At 38.9% G+C, this 21,091-nt stretch overlaps 1 protein-coding gene across 4 annotated transcripts in view; it reads right to left on the bottom strand.

Moving 5' to 3' along the window:
• Positions 1-1,857: 1,857 nt before the first annotated feature.
• LOC103714355 (chloroplastidic phosphoglucan, water dikinase (ATGWD3)) overlaps positions 1,858-21,091 on the bottom strand; it is a 63,352-nt gene continuing 44,118 nt past the window's right edge. For 2 of the 4 annotated variants that reach the window (XM_039133856.3, XM_088719759.2), the window contains 7 exons: positions 20,957-21,074; positions 7,200-7,286; positions 7,000-7,086; positions 6,822-6,898; positions 4,938-5,100; positions 4,684-4,813; positions 1,858-3,104 (listed from right to left, as the gene is read on the bottom strand). In XM_039133856.3, the coding sequence (XP_038989784.3) occupies positions 2,203-3,104; positions 4,684-4,813; positions 4,938-5,100; positions 6,822-6,898; positions 7,000-7,086; positions 7,200-7,286; positions 20,957-21,074 (1,564 nt within the window). In that variant the 3' untranslated portion in view covers positions 1,858-2,202. The remainder of the gene's footprint in view (positions 3,105-4,683; positions 4,814-4,937; positions 5,101-6,821; positions 6,899-6,999; positions 7,087-7,199; positions 7,287-20,956; positions 21,075-21,091) is intronic. The other 2 variants (XM_039133857.3, XM_088719760.2) reach the window with 1 other exon arrangement.

Raw genomic sequence — 21,091 nt, 5'->3', positions numbered from 1 at the left:
GTGTCAGATATCATGGTCCAAACTTGCACCCTCCGCCTATCTGGCTATGTCAAAAACAAGGCGCATTTATTAGAAAAGCAAAGCAAAATAATTACTTTCTCCACCTGTGATCTCTATTCTAATCTATCTTAATTTTTAATTGTAGGGTAATAATAACTTCATAGAGCTTATCATCCAATTTCTCTTGACGGCTAATCTTTCAGCAAGAAATTATGAGGTTGACAAATCAAACGAAAGACTTATCTGTGCCTTACTGATTCGTGGGAGAGTGACAGCTTTTAGAAAATGTCTCATCTACTCCTTCCAAACAAGTTATCTATCTAGTGCATTCCAGTACGTGTGGTGTGAACAGCCAAACAAAAACAAAGGTGTGGGCAAAGTTGACTCAGCAAATTGGTGAGAAGCCCTGTTTTCTCTGATGTGCTTAAATTGCAAGGGAATCTATAGCCTGCATACTTCCTTAAAATGTTATCGATTTTTTATCCTAGAGCAGTTTTTAATGCTGCCGATTATTTTCTGCAACAGTGGATTAGATCTATTCATGATCTACAATGATCCGTGCAGCTTGTCCTTTTGTATCAAACGGGTAAGAAGAGGCACTTGACCCATATCATGAAAGGGGCTTTTCCCAGTCACCGCTTGCTCGCTGTTGTAAACATTAATTCGCATTTTACAAGAGTTCACAAATGTGGTCCATGATTTTCATTTGCCAAATAATTTTCCTGTCATTCCGATATCCTCAGGAAAATAGAAAAAGGGAAGTGTATCTTTTTGTAAGCTATTAGAGCTTCATCAAAATAAGATCAAAATTAGTGTGTTAAACTAGATGAACTATGAAGGGTGCAAAAAATAGAGGTCCCCCAACTCCGAGAACAAAAAATCATCATCGAACAATAGAAGTATGAAAATCCTTTACATGGGAGTTCACCATGTACAGAAGACGGAACATAGAGCCTAAATGATTTCCCTTTCATATTCCACATTAACTATACCTGCAATCAAACTCATTCAGCAGCAGAAAGTTGGAAATGCCTTAAACAAATACATTATTAATAACATTTTCTAAGGTCCGATATTAATCATTTAAGAAAATAACTTACTCTAAACAGATCCCAATTTCAGAAGACCTTCAAAGTATATAAAGCTTCGGAATTGTTCTCACCTATTCCAGTTTCTTTTGAAGAGAAATCACCTGCTCCAGTTTGGCATCACAATTACCTCACCTGTTCCACCTCTATGATTATCATCATGCTTGATCATCACCATGGCCACAGGCTCCAGAGTCATCACCTACTCTCGCTACCACACTGGTCCACCATGGGTGCCACCACCAATGCCACCTTCACTATCAGATTCACTGCTTGTTATTGCTACCATCATGACTAACATGGGTGCAAGCACAGTCAGTATTAACCTTATACATGTTTCCAATACTGCCTAGTGCTTCTGTCAGCCATAAGAGAGTAGCCATAACCTGACCATACTCCATTGTCTCATATTGAGAACTAATAACTACTGGGAATGGCTTGCAAGCATAATGCACATGCTACAATCCTACACTAAAAATACCACTACCCAAGCCATTCAAAAAAAGAAAGAAAAGAAAAGTAAAGAAAAGAAATGCTCCACCCAGTAATTCGTATTTCCTATCCGTCCATAATGTTCTATCTCCTAGGTTATGATGCTATATAGTACTAGTCCAGATTATTATCATAGGAAGAAGAGGAGGGAGGAGGGGGGGCGGAGAGGGAGAGCTGATACATTATCATTCACAAATCCATAAATTTTGGTCCACTAAGACCAAAGGCATACAAATTAAGGGCAAATAATCAATGAATTCTGTAGCACCACTCGCAATTTCATACATTGTTCTTGATTGATAGATGGCATGAATAGTGATCTGAAACTGCTCACAAGTCAGAAAATTATTATTATCCCTACTTAGAATAGGCATCTCAACAAGAGAAAGAAGGCACCGCAGCAATGCAGCGGTGTGAAAAAACAAGAAGAATGCAACTGAAGATATAAGAGCATTAAAACTCCGACTGAATTCCTGTAAGATAGTCCAGTACAGACCTAGGATCCATGCTGAAGTACAGAGTGGTGGCTGAAAGATTGTTGGCAACAGATGCCTCACGTCCAACCTTACTGCAAAAGGTCACAATTGCAAGTAGGCAATTGTATAAAAGGTGATCAACTTTGTCATGGCTGGGGTCTTGTTTGGACTATAAAAATGTCTTTACCAACCACACACCCTTCAACATCTTGCGGGCACCCAAATTTCTGCTCAAGAAAGAAGCCAATGGAACAGAGGCGCTGGCCAAGCTGTCTCCTGAAGATGGAGTCTATGGTTAATGGTTTCTTACTGTAGTCCACAGTTAGATGGATGACTTCTCCATTAGCAGGGCCAGCACTGAGCACCAAAAGTTCCTCACTAAAGTTTGCAAAGGCCAAGGTCTTAACTCTGCCATTGAACTTCCCTGATGAAAGCCGCCATGGAGTGCCACGTGTACCTGATGCAAGTGTTTCACCAAGCCCAGGTGCAATCTCAGCTTCAACAAGTGTGGGGTCGTGGTCTGTTGGGCAGACTGTGTGGAGCACAAAGGAGAGATTTGGGTACAGCATCTCTTGCACCAAAACAGCCATCATAGCATCTTTCTGGGGTACACCAGCTGCCCGGCGGCTTAGAATGGCTCTTCTAGTGTAGAGGGAAGCCCATACCCGGCCCACAGCAGCTCTGAAAACACTCTGGTTCGAAAGGCTGACATTTGGGACTGATTCATACAATCCTGCAGCAGACATACCAGCTAAGTCTTCAACATTGGCACTGGACCTTACTATAAGGCGAGCATTATTTGGAAGGATTTTGGCAATAGCTTCAATAGTTTCATTAGATGGGCATTGGGCTGAAACCAATGCTTGAAGCTTGGAGCATAATTTATCAAGGACACCATTTTCAAGTTTGGCAGTCTCTATCTGTTCTACCAGGGATAGAAATGATTCCAATGAACCATTCTTCTCAAGTGCTGACTCCATTGACCCAAAGGGAATTACTGCACCGGAGGGTACATGGAATGAAGTGGGAACTCCTTGGTCACTGTAAACTGTCATCAAATGAGCCAAATTACAAAAGGGATTGATCTGAACTTAAATTCATGAAATTCCAACAGCTGGTGCCTTGTAATGAAAACTGCTGATCAAATTAACATATAGCAAATGTTTTTCTATCGCTTATAAAGTATTAATATTACATCTCACTTAATTGTTAATTAAACATTGTTGAATTACATATGTACCAATCGGTAGAGTTGATGGAGGTTGGGAGGCATGTTTTGACATCTAAAGATTCCATTCTCAAGATTTGAGAGAACAATCCTCACAATGGCTCATGCAAGCAGTATTCAGAAGATTTTTACTGCTGGTAGCAATTCTGAAAGTTAACTCTCCAAGGTCATCATACTTTATGACTAGTGGTGTCAGTACGTTTTGCAAAGCAGGAAGCAAACCAGTTCACCAGAAACCATAAACTAGTGGGAAAATTTCAACAGGTCCCTGAGTTGCATTAAAGCTACTTAACTTTTATCAGGTGGCTATCAAAGCTACTCAAATCTGGAAGCTAGTGTTGTCCATACTTGAATATTTAAGAAACCTGATTTCTTATTAGAAACAAGTTGGAATAGTCTGCACTGCATGTTCCGGTTGACAGCAAGATTATGGCATCTTTATATGCAAGAGTTGATCGCCTTTTTTTCATGATTTTCCTATTTCAGTTTTATGCTTCACATCAATGAGGAATAGAATTCCACTAAGAGGTGTTTCTGCGATAACTCTAAGAGGGTTTATTGTGAATGCTATTGTCTTCTGTTTGGATGATCCAAGCCTCCAAGCGATGGTCAGAGACATGTGAATCTATCCCTTGTTCATTTTCACCTTCACGATTTTTGAGGATTTATAGAACTATGAAAGAATTGAGTCTTTAGGTTATCAACTGAAATTCATTCAAATTGTTAAAATGATTTAAAATCAATATACAGGATTTGACACTTTCCTTTTTCTAATCATAAAGGTTCCTGCAATACCAGTCACTACATGATATCAGCAACTGATTTTTTATTTTTTTTGACATGCCTTTTTAGATTTCTCACATATGGAGGGAGGGGTTTTGCAGAATCCATCTTCAAGAAGGCATGTATCCTGGAGGGATGGTCGAACAGGAGTTTTTTTATCAACGAAACTGCATTTCAGGGACAAAAACCTCGGTTAGGTTTACGTGTTTAACTTCCTAGAATTTTCCTATGAAGAAGAGTTCTTCAAGTCTTGTGAGAGGGAGCAAAGATATGTGGATACAAATTCACTCTATTAGTGGTTGACTTTGCTGCCTCATCTGCAATAGTACTTGCATCACATAGTCATGGACAGCATTCAGGTTTTGAAAAATTGAAGAGGTCTTGAGATGCTACAATATAAGACCATCAAGCCACTGATATGCTGGTCCATGCTTGTTTGTTTGATTGGGTTTAAGAATCCGTATGCAAATTTTTGAACATTTTAGGAATGAGTCAAAAGTCATCTCTTACACCAGATCTTTTTTATTAAATGAACAGCCTGCACTGAATCTAAGAGACAAAAATATAAATTGTAACTATGAGAAAAATGGATCCATCATTCTATGACTACATTTACCTTTCTCAGAAAGTGCTGCTAGACTTGCAAGCCGACCACATGAAGCAGCTTTAGCACCAGATAATTCAGTGGTTGCTTGGGAAAGCTCTAGAACAGTAGTAGTACTTCTACTATAGGAATATCCATTTTGCTGTAAAATATATTAAAAATTATAAATAACTTATATTCTCTTTTAGAAAAAAGGACTGAAAGATGAAAGCAGGAAGATACTAATATAATATTTGTTTGATTGTTCAATCTAAGAAAAGTGGTACCTTACTCACGTAAGTTGCACTAGCAGCAGGCAGTGAAGAAAGTAATTTTGTGAATTCCTCCTCACGTGAAGCTCCATTACTTGATAAATTTTGAGGTAAAACCTCTTTGTTATCTTTAGATGATAAGGTTGATAAATCAACATGAGAAGCTGATGCTTCCAACCTATTATAAAAAATTAAAAAAAATCAGACTTTAAGCCAAGTTTTTAAATACAGGTACCAAAACCCATACCATTTTTCCTATTGGAGCAGTACCGGTATCGGAACCAGCACCAATGGTATGTACCAAAACTGATTCTAGATAATTGCAAAACCATCAGTACTAATCAGTATGGTAGCACCGGTACGCACCGATGCATATCGGAACAGCCAGAAGAAACTAGTACAGCTGTTTGGTGTCCCAGCACCCACATTGGTGCCAGTTTCGCCATGGAACTATGTGGTACCCAGTCGTACCATCTCGTTCCAGTAGTTTTTGAAACCATGCTCTAAGCGCATAGAGAACAAATATAGAAGGAAACTGATCAAGAAATCAGGATTAGTTGATGAACCAATTATTCATGCCCAGTAGAAAATTGATAGATTATATCCATGTGCACAACCAACTCACAATGACCAAATAAGTAAAATCTTTATGTTTGAAAAGAGATCCTCACACTTTCTGCAAGACATACAATTCTTAATAATTACACAATGATATGTTAATCTTAATACAATCAACATCACAAAGATGATATGGAAGAGGAAGACAAAAAAGTTCTTTTAGAGGAAGCTCTCTCTATCATTCTAGTTAACTCTCACATAACACATTTATTTTATATTCTTGTTAGATTTTGCAAACAAAATTGTGGTTATGTGCATCACACATCTCATGAGACAATTTGAAATGTTAACAAGTTGCATGACCTTCAAATAGCCAATTAGCTAATGGACAGGATAATACACACAAGTGAATTCATTATCTACTTGAAATATTACAGCCAAGGATACTGTGGTGCACTGTATTCTTACAGCTAGATAGGTGGAGTATCTAGTCCTTGAGAGACTAATCATTGCTCTATTCAAATGAAGGTAGTCTGCGCTTGCACATGGTTGTGGAATATTACATCAAGCTGTCAAGGTTTTCTATATCACTCTTGAAATTTATACTTACTGTTGATCTGATATAGTTACTTTCGGCCAAATTGCGAAGAAACTATTGCACATATAAAGCCTATAGATAAGCTATGATTGAGTCATGAGTTCTAATTGTTTAAAAAGAAATCCAACTGATTCACATAAGATTCGCCGTCTCGATACCGTACTTCGTACCGGTGCCACACTAACACTGTGTCGGTACAATACGGTATAAAATTTTTTCAACGTATCAAGTATCAGTACGACACCTGTACTGGCTAAACACCTTGAAATCATATTTAACTCGAATAGAAGTCAATGATTCATATTGTTTACTGGACTGACTTAAAAATAAGGTCTTTGGATATATGGAAAATTTAAGAGAGAGAGGAGAAAAATTTGTAACATTTTTGAAAGTAATACAGAAGCATTTACCAGCATTTTATAGTAAATATAACCCTAACCATAACCATCAAGCCTTGTCCCAAACTTTTCTCAAAAATTCAAGCCAAACAAGGGACGCCCAGACATTCACAAAAATCAAATTTGGATCCATTCCCTAGCTTTCAACATTTTCTTTATAATTGACTACCAACCTAATGTCAACCCTTCACTTTTCATCCATGCTTGGGACTAGCATCAGCATTGATGTAATTCATTGTGCATATGGTGTAAGTGTGCATGCAAGTGTGTTTCAGTTTGTGTATAAAAAGGGGAAATTCATAAGCAAATACGTAGACAAATGATAATTAGTCAATAGAATATAACCTCACAAATTTCCGTTCAAGCATTTGGATATCAGCAATTTTATCATCATCTTCACATGTCACAAGAATCACCTTCTCCTGCAAAATCATAATTGTGAAATACACAGACTTAAATATCTTTTCCCTAAAGTGAAGTTGCAAAGGAAGCTATAATTTGTAAAAAGTAAAGCATGACTGACTTGTCGGGCCCTAACACCAAGATGTGAAAGGTGTGGTAGCTCTTGTAGAAGTACAACCCCGACAATGTTATCTCCAGCTGCCTTAACCTGTTGCAATTATATTTTCTGAGTTGCAGTCCAACAACTTGCAACAATATGGGTATTAAATCCATGAGAATAAGTACAAAACAATATCTAGAAGAAAGAACTATAATTTTAACCTCTTCATCTCCATCAGCTTTATTTACTACCAGGATAAGAGGTCCTTTAATAGATGAAGGCAAGGAACCCGGAACGATGCTTTCTACCTGCAGCATACAATACAGCACTTTAATGTGATAATCATGTGTAGCATTTTAAAGCTAGAGAGAAAAGTTTTTGAAAGAACGGAAATTGGATTATCTTCTAATATATTAAGTAGTTTAAAAACAAAACCAAGGATTGAAATACTGAGGATTGTACCATATCAAACAAGGACAGGTACAACATGCACCATGTTAATGATCACAGTCTAAGGTCTGCCGAATCGGTACTGGAACCTGTACCAGTAGCGCCTAGTACGGTTCGGCACCGTACTGAATCGGTAGGGCGTGCCGGTCAGTACTGTACTGAATCAGTAGAGCCTGCCGATTCACGGACCGGCACACCCAATTCCTTTTTTTGGAGTTCTCAAAAAAAAATAATTGGTAATCACTCTTTTTGAACTTTCTCAATGAATTTAATTTAGCGTCCAGGCATGGAGCAAGGCCTTCACTTAATCTAATGGGACAAAGTTCATAGTCCTAAGCATGTAATGGGACTTGCATTCCTATTCCCACTATATGAAAGAGAGCTTACACTGTAAGACAGCAGGTTAAGTAACCAGGCACAAGAAGAACCTATGATGTTAATTTGTCCATGCAAATTATAAACTTAAAATTGACTAGATAGATTATAAAGTACTAGTGGGCTGTTCTTGGGCTTGGCATGCAATAAGAAGGTCAATTCAGATGTCAGTTGGAAATTACACTACAGGTGATATTTTTTCTGATCCCCAGATTGATAATCTACCTCTGAACAGCACTCGGTGGCAGGTGTGAAAGGCTAGAGATGATGAATGATTTCAGCACCAACTCATCAACCTCACTAGGTGCTCAGAACAGCAGAATACTCTCAGAACCAGCCGTTAACTAACAATACAGGACCAGGGAACTGCAGCACTTCATCTACAGCCAACTCTTGAACAGTTTAGTCTCTTGGGTACCCCCAGTAACCAGGTTGTGTTAAAGTGAACTTTGATGTCTCTGTAAAGGTTCAGAAAAGAAGATGCTGAGTTCAAGGTCTTGAAGGCTGAACTTATACATGTCAAAGATTTTTCTGCTCTACTAGCGGAACTAAGAGCAGCTTGGAAGGGATTATAGGAAGCAGTTAATATGATTCATGCTCAAGAAGTCCACCTTGAAGGTGATTCTCCGATGCTAGTTCGTTGAGTACAAGGCACTCTTATGTTCTTCATCTGTAGATACTTCTCTGAGATAAATGGAATATCACTTCCAATATTCCAGGAGTAATTGTGACCCACATATATGCAAGGAATCAAGCACTGATTGACTTGTGGATCAGGGAGCTGAGATTGCAGGGAGAAGACAATTGATTGAACTTCTAATTTATTTTCTTTATGTTGTTCAGACAGATGCCTATAGATTGACTTTTTCTTTGAGATGTATTTTTGGAGATTTACTTCCCCTTTGCTTACCAAAAGAAAATTGTTGGGTTCTCTACAACAGCCACAGAAGCATGATGTTCTAAAACTCCTTTCACTTTCTGTCACGGAAAGTTTTGCTTGGGTTTTCTTAAATTACTTAAATGTTCATTGTAATCAACAAAAAGAAATACTAGGCAACTAGAGAAATGACTTAACTACATATATTACAGGAGAATACGCATCCATTAATTACATGTACATAAACTATCTAATCAATATTCAGTATTTGCCTGTTTCTTTTAAATTCAAATGACTTGGCATTCAAAGCTTTCACTAGAGTCAAAACAAAATTTTTGCATGTCCCTAACAAGTGGGATTTTAGCATAGTTTTGATGGAAAGATAGAGGTGGGACAAATGATTAAGAATTTATTTAGACTTGAATCACTGGAAGTAAAAAGTATTTAACTATCATTAAGACATCAAATGGCCTATGAAGTGGAGATCGGAAATTGCCACCACTACATGTGGGCTCTTTGTGTAGATCCAATGTTATATATCATAACTACTATTGTCACACCTAAGATGCATTTTTGCAACAAGTTCAAAAACTTGATCACACACATCTTCTTCCTTAATGCTCATCAATGCTCCTAATAATGTATCATATGTATTCTGCAAGATGATGATGACCATATGTAGTTTCTTTTCCTTCATAAACTCCCTGCTCCTGTCAGAGAAGAGGCTCCATTATCTACACCTAATTGATTATGAAAAAAATTTAGTCTTTGTTCGCTTACCCTCTCTTAGACCTTCAATATGTAGCTTTTAGTAGCTGACATGGCACTGAGCCCATAACTTGTTACATAATTCATAAATAAACTTACTGCTGATATTAAGAAATACCATGATGACTGTTATTTGAATATTAAAGGAAGTGTTAATTATTGAGATGAGTTCAAAGGATAAACTTAAATTCAGAAATACAAATCAAAATAGCCCCAATTTAAATTACCTGTTAGAAGATATCATATTGTGTGATCTTTTTTCTTATCATTGATTTTATACAACGTAACAGACATGAAATTCAACAAACTCAAACCTAGGTCAAATAGGGAAGCGCAATGAGGGTGCAGTAACCTGTTGGGAATTGTATCCTAAGAGTCAATCGTCAGTATGTTGATGATTGAATTTTGTAAATGAATTGACAAATTAATAAAGTGTTATTTGGCATTATTCATGTCAAGTGTCAATCCTAAAGGATGAATTTTGATGATTACAAAACACTTGAGATGATGTTATGTACTAATGATGTTGGCTTAATTGTGAAGTTTTATTAGTCAAGAAAAATCAGAGGAAATGAAGCAATGCAAAATCATAAGTTCTTCGCAAACAATTCATTAGACATGTTCTAAAAGGAAAATGATCTTAATCTAATCCATGGAGATCAAAGATGAAGTCTAAAGTTTTCTGTTTGAAAAACTTGAGTCAACCCCTAAGCAAAAAGGACAAGTTTGTGTTGACTCTAGCATGTTCTCTTCAAGTGACCCAGTCAATGAGTCGACTCCCGCAAAACATGAGTTGACCCTTGTGTAGTTCAAATTAAACAGAAAGCTTTTACCGCCTAAGACAAAGTTTGAAGAGTCGACCCTTGTTCCAAATGAGTCGACCCCCGAAATTGAAAAGTCGACCTTTGTTCCAAATGAGTCGACCCCTAAAATTGAAGAGTCGACCCTTGCGTTTGAAGAGTCGACTCCAGTTCAGTCTCAGTGTCAGCCAGAAAAACTAGTGCATGAATCGACCCTTGTGTTTAAAGAGACGACTCCTGAAGAAGATGAGTCGACCCTTGTGTTTAAAGAGGCGACCCATGAAGAATATGAGTCGACCCTTTGAAGCTATCACAGCAAGAGCCGTCTCAATATCTCGAAGAGCCGACCCAGGATAAACATGAGTCGATCCCTGAATTACATGAGTCGACCCTTGTACTGCTGGGACCATAATGAGAAGCTTGCAACAATTTTTGTCTTCTTCTGTAACAGAAAAGATTTCCATCAGAACGGAAAGAAAGAAATTCAAATCCTTTTGAAGAACTCGTCTATAAATTCAAGGGAACCTTAGAAAGGAAACAACAAGGAAAGAGAGAAATATTCTGTCAAATAAGAAAAGTTTCCACAAAAGAAAAGAGAAGAAAAAAAGGCTAAAAAGTTCATCATCCTCACCGGCACACATCTGAAACTTACTCATGTGAGGAAATCAGTTGAAGCTTCTCACTGAATCGAGAAGAGCTGCTGCTCAAGCATTGGGACATTCTTCCACAGCCATCTTCTTCATCGGCTTCAGCCTTTATTTTTATTGATTCATTCTATATATTCTGAAGCTTTAAATTTTCTGGTTACAGCATTCATTTATTTGGATTAACTGTTGCTGTAACAGTTTCATTCATTTGAAACTTGTAAAGGCTCTTCCAAGCCTTGATTGGAAGTTGCTGAATCGGGAGTATTCAGCAAGAAAAATAGTTTTTGGTTGGTTTGTCTGAAAACCAACTAGGTTGTTTGTGAGCCCGGAAAAACAAACGGTGTAAAGTTTTTGGTTGATTTATCTGCAAACCAACTGGATTGTTTGTGAGCCCGAAAAACAAACGGGGATAGGTTTTCGGTTGGTTACCTGAGAAAACCAACTGAATTTTTGATTGTGAGCCCGGAAAACAATCAGGCTGTAATCTGCTAGGTTATAGTGAAATCTCAAGCTAGGCTTGGGGAGTGGACGTAGGTGATGGAAGTGCAACGAACCACTATAAACCTTGGTGTTTGTGTGTGTGATTTATCTCTCTTCCTCCAGTGCATATTTCTGATTGCTTTCCTCATCTTATTCACTGCTTCATTTGTGCAATCTTATTTCCGCTGCTAAATCAGCAAGTTATTGAAAGATAATAATAACTCACATTCTTCACACGTTTATTTTTAAAAGATCCAATTCACCCCTCCCTCTTGGGCTGCACCTCTGGGCAACAATTCATCATTTCATTGTACATCTTCAAATGAACTCCTATATGATGAAGTCCTTAGGACTTATTTTATGATAAAGAAGGATTTATCTTCAAGTCCTTAAAACTGTTCACGATCAAATGATATGTTGTTACTAGGACGACAACATTATCGAGATTAGGTCGTTGTGTGACACATACGTTGGTTGTCCTCTTAACCAAGGAGTGTGGAGACACTGATATGTCTGTCGAGAGATGTTCCAAGTGGATATAGGTATATGTATCCCTCCGACCTGAGATCACCATGGTGACCAGCAAGCAACTCACTGTACTTTGGTACCGGACTATCTAAGTTTCTAATTCAGTGACGGAAGGTTACTGGGTGCAGTCAAGTACTTGCGAAGTTGGTGTGTGAGTCAAAATGGAATTGACCCCTCCTGGTGACAGGAGATAATGCCCTTGTGTTCAATTTAGTAAAACCTTGGCCAGGGTAATCCTTGTGAAAAGTCACAGGATTTGTAAAGTTGAAACACATTATGGATGAACTGATTAAAAAGTTGACAATAAACTCTGAATTATACGGTAACCATAGTCCAAGGGTTCTTGAATATTGCTTTGCAATCATTCGGCCTATCCGGACGTCGAGTACCATTGCTAGATGGTCATTTCGATTAGTATAAGAAGTTGTTCTTGTGCTACCGGCTTAGGTTCGAACCTATGGGGTCACACGCATAGAAGTTTCTAGGTTGATCAAATAGCTGATTGATGATTAATAATCATTCAGGGGTAATATGGTCAATTCGATTGACAAATTATCCTAAGCAAAAGTTGCATTAAAATAATTATTGAATTATTGGAGGATTAATTAGCAATTAGATTGCTAATGAACTCAATTTAATTGAGTAATTGGGCTTAAGTTGAGCCAAATTGAATAGGATTCAATTTGGGCTGCATCAGGATTTGACCTAATTGGATTGGGTTCAACCCAAGTAGATTGAGCTTGACCCAATTGATGGAACTTGACCCAATTGGATTGGGATTGATCTAAATCAATTAGAAGACCTTATTTGATGAGGATTATGAGTCCAAATAATCAAAATTGGATAAGAAGAAAAATTCCTAAATTTTAGGAACCCATCATTATCCTTCTTGGAGAAGAATGACACCTTGATTTATCCCTAAAATTTTCCACACCTATCCTATTTATTTTTGGCCAAAAATTGGCGTGAGAAGAGAGGAGGCGTGGGGCTATATTTCCTATAAAAATGGCGTCTCAAATCTTCCTAAAAAGATTTATATGAATTTCCTAATTTGAAGGGATTGCATGGCGCATGAAATAAGGTGGTCTGCGGCTGAACTTTGGACGCATGAATTCCTATCTTTTAGGGATCCAAAATGCACGAAATTTGGATATGTTTATCTCCTCTTAGCTGCCAAATCACCATAATTTTTGGGGATTTTATCAGCCAAATTAATTGGCTAAATTAGGTGTGAGGTGTGGGGGGGTCTTTTGGCTATAAAAGATCCCCACGCCTAGGGTTCAAGATATACAATATTTAGAGGTTCAAAAAATTCTGAAAAAAATCTCTGAGGGCCTCCATCCCTTCTTCTCCTTCTTCCTCACGTCCATCCTCCACTCCTTGAAAAACAATTAAAGGTTGAGTGTTTAGAAGGAGAAAGCTTCAGCCATTGCAACGTTCCTGTGCGAGCTAGCATTCTCACGGAAGATTATCTACCTAAGGTTTCGCGTGGACAATCTATAGAGGCCGGACGCGTGTGCGGCTGCAAATTGTGATCAAGGAGTCATCCAAGACCTCCAAGGAATCAGGTATGAGATTTGATCTTATTAAAGTTAAGATTAGATCTTAAACATGGTTGCTGAAATTTCAGGATTGCTGAAATTTCAGAATTGTATGTTAGACATACAATCATTGTTTCAAGCTTTACATAAACATTTAAATCATGGTTCTTATTTTTGTTGTAGAGATCTGATCTCTAGCATGCATAAAAATTAAATAGTTTAATTTTTAAATGCTTCCGCTGTAATTTTTTTTGAAAAATAAATGCATGCAGCACGCAAGGGTTCCTTTCAATGGTATCAGAGCCAAGGTTTATTGAATGTTTAAACTATTTATGCTTGAAACAATTATATTTGTGAGGCCCAATAGTCCCACATCGGAAAGACTCGTTCTAGAGCCTGGGCATATGAGGCGGGTGTCTCTTAATCCTGTAGACGCGTTTTGGGTGGAAAACAAAACCGGGGAGGGGTGAAGGACGCTTGCGTGAAGCTCCAGAACCGGACAATATCTGGCAGGGGAGCCCCGTGTTCCCCCCTCATGTGGCCCCCACGTGGGCACTAGGTGCCTCACGTGCCTCGCAGAGGCGGGGGCGTGGCATTTGGTATCAGAGCGGATCCGGCCCATAACTTATGTAGACTAGGAGACACTGCAGCACGGATCTACTAGGGTTGACCACGGACCGATCGTGGTGTTCGTGATTAGATTTGAACCCCTAGCCTGACGAGAACGTCAGGACTTGAACGGGGGGGAGTATGTGAGGATCCGTGCGGGCGTATGTTTAGTCCCACATCGGTTATTCGCTGGATAGATCTTGGGTACTTATATAGGATCAAGGAACCCAAAAATACCTTCCGGCTAGCCATTTTGGGTGAGGTCCTGAATTGTTATAAGACTCGTTCCAGAGCCTGGGCATATGAGGCGGGTGTCTCCTAATCCTGCAGACGCATTTTGGATGGAAAACAAAATCGGGGAGGGATGAAGGACACTTGCGTGAAGCCCCGGAGCCTGACAATATCTGGCAGGGGAGCCCCGTATTCCCCCTCATATGGCTCCCACGTGGGCACTGGGTGCCTCACGTGCCTCGCAGAGGCGGGGCATGACAGTATTAATCTAAGTAGTTTAATAATCTAATTGGATTAATCACTAAGCCGTCCGGTCATAGGAGAAAGAAGGGTTCATTATCCTCTTTTCCCATTCGATGGAATCTCCTATGGCGTGTAGGGGTGCCACTGTGATTGATCCTTGAAGATGAACAACGAAAGGTAGATTAAAATCTGTTTTAATCTTTGTAATTAAATCTGAGATTTATAAATATGTTTAGATCAGATCTAAAGAGTATTTATAAATGATTTAGTTACTAATTTTGCATGATTAATCAGATCTGAAAATCAGTTGCATGTGATGCATGAGATCTAGATAAATTCATGTCGATGTATATGTGATATAAAGAACATGAATAAATCTAAAATCATAAACTTGTTTAGATTAGATCTAAATAAAATTTATGATTCATTTATTTTCTGATTTTGTATAACAAATCAAATCTGAAAACAAATGCATATGATGTATGTTGTTTAAGTTAATTCATATTAGTTTGTATATGTGATATATGAACATAAATCATCTAAGATTTAAACATGAATTAAATCTGAAATAAATATGATTAATTGCAAATCTTAGATCTGAAAATAAATTTTAAGAACTGAAACTTTGTAGTTAATATGTAATTAAAAGAATATGCAATGATCTGAAATTTTCATAAGCTTATACTTAATTAAGAATTAAGTGATATGAAAACTTAGATCTAGAATTGTGAACTCAAGTCAATGACATTGCATAATTCTTGGGGCATTTGGGTTAGTTCAAATCAAGTTCTTAAGATTGGGTTAGACCTAGGGTTAGAATCAAACAAGGTCTAATTAGAGTTAATTGATCAAATCTAATTAAGTAATAACTAGATTAGGTCAAGAAAACTCTAGATCAAATACAATAGTTGTAGTTGATCAAATTCCATGTCTTTGATTAGACCAAGATGGAACTTGATTGAGGCTTAGAGATTGAGCCCGAGTCATTTGAGTAATCAAATCAAAATTGATTAACCAGTCGGTGTCTAAAGTAAGTTTGGCAATTTTGACCAGTGGTTTTTAATTGGAAGCTACTCGCACTGATTCGTCTTTGTCGAGTTAATGGCATATCCCTTCCACCGATCTCACTTACCTGGCTGACATGGTCAATCACATTTTGATTGGATCACTTAATGATTTGAGTTGACCCATGCCTTTAAGAAAAATCAGTATGACTGATTTAGGTGCCTTCTTAATCGGATTGAATCTAGTTCTTATTAATCTGACTTGATGAAGTCAGTGGGAGAATCTAGATTAACCGATTCTTCTCATTTATTCTCAATTAAATCAAATCTTCTAAAATTATTAAGAAAAATCAGTATGACTGATTTAGGTGCCTTCTTAATCGGATTGAATCTAGTTCTTATTAATCTGACTTGATGAAGTCAGTGGGAGGATCTAGATTAACCGATTCTTCTCATTTATTCTCAATTAAATCAAATCTTCTAAAATTATTAGGTCCCTAAAATAAAATAGTTATAGAGATAACTAGGTCATAGCCTTCCATTAAGTTGGATGATAATGGATCCAATGGCTAGATAATCATTAGAGGCGCCACACGCCTGGTGATTATTTGACCATTAGAATTGTCATTCAATATATGATGAGTTGAGTGTACCTTCAATAGGTGATTAGGTGGGCCGAGCCACACTCGGGCTTGGTCATCTATTAGTAGATTACACGGAACCCTATCATTTAAAGGTTGGACCTAACCAGAATTTTCGGTGGAAGCGCCACACGCCTGCCGAAGAGACGGGCAAAATTATCACTAGAAATTGTTTGGTAAAACAATTGGTTCAGAACCTACAAATAGGTGCATATGGGTTGGCCGAGCCACACTCGGGCCCATATGCGATCTATTGGGCTCTAGTACCCACTAAAGAGTTAAGTGTAATTTTTCGAATTTGAGGTAGAGGCTACAAATTTGTATAAAATAGTGGGAGGACCTTTAGACTAAAGTCCAAGTCTTTAGGGTATTGTCAATTCATATACTGATAGCCGATTTTCTTTTTATGCAGAAGTGGCTACTAGTTTGTTACTTCGTTCATTGTTGGATAATGACAAGTTGACTGGACCCAATTTTAATAACTGCCTTAGAAAACTTAAGATAGTGCTAGAGCATGAACGGATCCTTTATGTGATAACGGATCCAACACCTGAGCAGCCCGCTGCTAATGCACGGGGTACAGTCAAAGGCACAGTGACCGTATCACTGTCCGCTGCATTATGTGTGAGACCCTGGAACTGGGCCCGGTCCATTTGACCGGCCCAGTCCCAAGCCTTGGCCTCACGTGCAATCAGCGGGATGGATTCATTCCATCCCGAAGAAGGAAGCCTTGTTTTTAAGGCTTCTTCTCCTTCTATTTGAGGCCACCCGAGGTAGCTGTCGTGCCCAAGTTTCCCTTGGGTTGGAGCTCCTTCCTCATGTTGCCGCCGAGAGAGAGCGTTGTTGGTTGGTCTTCTTCTTCCTTGCCGCCGGAGAGGAAGAGAGGCGCCGGTCTTCGTCGGGGCTGAGGTAAGAGTCGCTCGCCTTCTCCTCTTTTGATGCTTAGCCACAATGTATGGTTGTTTGGAGCCGGCCAAGCGCCAGATTTGGGTCCAAAACAGGGTTTCGGCCCGTAAGCTCTAGCCGCCGCGTGTTCGTCGCCACCAGCCGCAAGGGGTGGCCGAGCTTGCTCCGCCACCACCTGCCGCTGTCAAGGCCGGCCGCCACAGCCGCCCTTGGGTTCGACCAAGAGGAAAGAAGAGGGGGCGGTGGGGGGTCACGGATCCCTTGTTTCGCCGAAGGAGAAGAGGGGAGTCGGGAGAGAAAAGAAGAAAGAAGAAAAAGAAAAGAAGGAAAAAGAAAAGAGAAAAAAAAGAAAAAAAAGAAAAAAAACAAAAGGAAAAATAATAATAATAATAATAATAAAGAGAGGAGGTGGTTTACGGATATGAACCCAAACTCGGGGTGCTAGGCACTCCTGCAGGGCCAGCTATGGGAGGATATTAAAATTTAGGTTTTTGTATACATATATTGTGATGAATTTTAAAAGAAGAATATGATTTTTGAATATTAGGTTTTGCGAGAGATTTACGGAATTAATTGGATTTGTTGTGGATCGCGTTCGCAAGGTAAGTGATGTAACCTTTTTTCTAGATTTATCGGCAAGCTATATATATATATATGTTTTACGAATCGAATTATTCGTGATTTCGAATTTGATGCATGGATTATATGTATATTTTTAGAATATTGTATGACTCTGATTGAACGTATTTGCTTCTGACATCGTGCCTTTCGGCCTAGAACATTGAACATATGTAAAAAAAGATAATGACTTGAAATAGATTCAGACTTGCAGTCGGGCTATGTTGAGGACCCTGCCAATGGGGGCTAATACATTGGTACCGCAAGAAGAATAGTCGGTGATATGACCCTGCCACAAGGAACATGTGGTCATAGTTCCTGTCTATTGAGTTGAATCTGATAAATTGAAAGAAATTAAGATATAAACGATATTTGGTTTTGACATTGCATGTTTTCATGACTGAATTATAAAATAGAGAACTAATTGAACTACGACCTGGCTATGTTGAGGACCCCGCCAATGGGGGCAGATACGTTGGCAATTGACTGTCCTGAAGGACTCACCGCAAGAAGATTAGTCGGTGTTGATGACCCTGCCACAAGGAACATGTGGTCATAGTCCAAGATCGACAAGATAAATTGAATATATGAAAGAACCTCAAAACCGTGAAAAGAATCTTAAGAATTTAAGAACTATTTGACTTGTACCTTGAAACTTCATATATATTTATTTTCTACATATTATTGCTTGATTTATCTAGTTAGAGTGTTCATTACTTACTGGGTTGTTTAGCTCATTATACAATTTCTTGTTGTTTTACAGATTCCGAGAACTAGTCTATTGGGGTTCCAAAATAAGAGAGCGACTAAAAGGATTGTGGCACGAGTTATCTTAGATTAAAGTTATTTAAGAACCCATCCTTATCCTTCTTGGCGAAAAATGACACCTGGATCGCAAATTTTATCTCATTAATAATCATTGAAATACATCTTAATCTCATTATACTAATGTATCGAGAGTGACGGACTTATTAATGATGTATCGAATTAACTTGTAACATACTCTTAATCATTGTATTAATCATCAAAATACCACTATCATCCTCAGCCTAGCATATCGCATACCGTACCGTAACGACACTCAGTATGCGTATGCTAGTGCGGCACTGGTACGGAGTCCGGTATCGGTACGACGAACCTTGGTCCACATAGTAGCAACGTCAGCAGAATCCATCCGAACCGGCTGGTTCCGCCAGTTTCGAACCATACTGGAGCTCACCGGTATAGTTCCGGCTATTAAACGGGACGTGTTCCCTGAGTCGGAGGAGGAGAAGAAAAGAGAGCGAGCGGAGGAGGGAAAGAGAGGGAGAGGACGCCGACGGAGGGTCAGCGGAGGCTGCAAAGGGGCCGACACCGGGGCCGACCCCTATTTTTTTTGAAACAGGGTCAGTCGCTTAAAAAATTTACCGATTCATACGTGAAGTCAACAATCGATTTAACGACTTCACTTATGAATCGCAAAATTAAAACATAAGACGATTCGTAAGTGAAATTAGCAAATCGATTGCCGATTTCACTTACGAATTGGCAAATTTTTTAAGCGACCCTTCTTCCCCAGCGTCGGCCCCCTCGCGGCCTCCGCCCGCATCCGCCGGCGTCCCTCCCTCCCCCGTTCTCTCTTTTCCGCTCTCGTTCTCCCACTCCCCCGTCTGTTCCCCTATGTCAGTACGGCCCAACACGGCATGGCGCGGACCCATACCAAGCTTCCCACCAGGGAACCGGTACAGGGTCCGGTATCGATTCCTCCAACCTTGCATAGTAGGCATCATATGGAATTATATATATTAGTATATGGCTAATACATAGTAGGTCCTAACCCTAGAAGATCCAGGACACATCATTCTGGTTGGTCCCAAAAAAGGGTGCAACATGCACCGTGATATCAAGTGTGGCGATGCTTTTCAGGATGAGCATAAGAACAAGTACAGGGGCGGAGCCACAGTGGCTACAGGGAACCAGAGGCCTCTTCGTACATGGCTCTTTCTCGAAAGATCTGAGATTTTAGAACTCTCTTCTATCCTTTAAAATTCCAAAATTCAGCCTGAGAAAGTTAAAACCTCCCATTCTCGACCAGAGCATAGAAATCTTTTCAAATCCCAAAAACTCATTCCAAAAGACTAAGTGCTCCATCCTCGTTGACTCATCCTCTATAGATGAGCCTCATAGCTTGCAAATCACAATTTATGATGGCACCGAGAATGTTATTCAGGATGATCTACTTAGAACAGCAGCTGAATATGAGGAAAAAAAGAATCATGCTCTCTCTTGTTGAATCACTAACATTGGCTTATAGACTTGAGGGCAATAAGGATGGAGTTACTCCCTCATCTACTTTGTTTTTTAATCTAGTCATCATTCCGATGCTTAAAATAAGATATCAATGACTTCATATAACCTCGAAGTTAGAAGCCTCTCAATGAAAGTAGAAGTTAGAAGCGTCTCAATGAAAGTACTCAGTTCCTTATGATTACATAAGACTAGTTAACAAACATTAAACTAAGAGGCTGTTTGGATGCTGCAGTAATATACTCGTGGAATGCTCGTCATGAAGTAATCGGTGGGAATGAGTTAGCAAAGAAAGGAGAGGAACTCTTCCTAACAGCGTAATTTCAGATTATAAAAACCCAAATAAATTAGGATACCTTAAACCACCTTTTAGAAGGAAACTAAAGACCCAAATAAATTAGGATCCTAGGATTACATGCTCGATCGGACCTCCCAGGATGTTGATATCTTCTGAACTTTTCCCGCTCTGGTAGCTAATATCCCTTTTCTTTGGGAATTCCTGCAATTTATCCAGGAAAGCAAGCCATCCAAACAGGGCCTTTTAAACTTCAATCCTAAACTTTCATGTTTATAGTTAATTCCAAGTTTCAATCTAGACAACCCCCCCACCCCTTCCCCCCTGCCCCCCCAACAAACACCCACACCACCAACCAAAAATACATAAATCCAGGCTCCACCTCTGTCCATTTGTATACAGAGTGGAGCATGGTAAATGCAAGCATAATGGATAATCACTGGACATTCTCCTAGAACAAGGATCCAATATCGGAAACTGAACATAAATTCACATTTTGTAACAAAATAGATGCTTCAATAATGAATTATTTTTAACAGTTTCTAGATTCACGCCCAAAACTTAATTCCATGATGAGAACAGATTCAAGTTTAATATCTTAGAAATCCCAACACAGCATGGAATATTGGAATACGCGTAAAATAATTACTATGCTGGATGACCAAATAAGATTAAGTACCTGTAGAAATGTACCACTAGCCACCCCAGGGACAAGAACATCCCAGCCTGAAGATCCCAATGCCAACCGTATGGCTTTTAAAAGAAGAGTACAGAGTTTTGAAACCTGAAAAATAACACTGCAAACAATGTTGAC

The sequence above is a fragment of the Phoenix dactylifera genome, chromosome 4 (genome assembly GCF_051530095.1).
Source record: "Phoenix dactylifera cultivar Ajwa chromosome 4, Ajwa_hap1_PhDact_Kaust_v1.1, whole genome shotgun sequence".
Lineage (NCBI taxonomy): Eukaryota > Viridiplantae > Streptophyta > Magnoliopsida > Arecales > Arecaceae > Phoenix > Phoenix dactylifera.
This window is presented reverse-complemented; position numbering and strand designations above follow the sequence as displayed.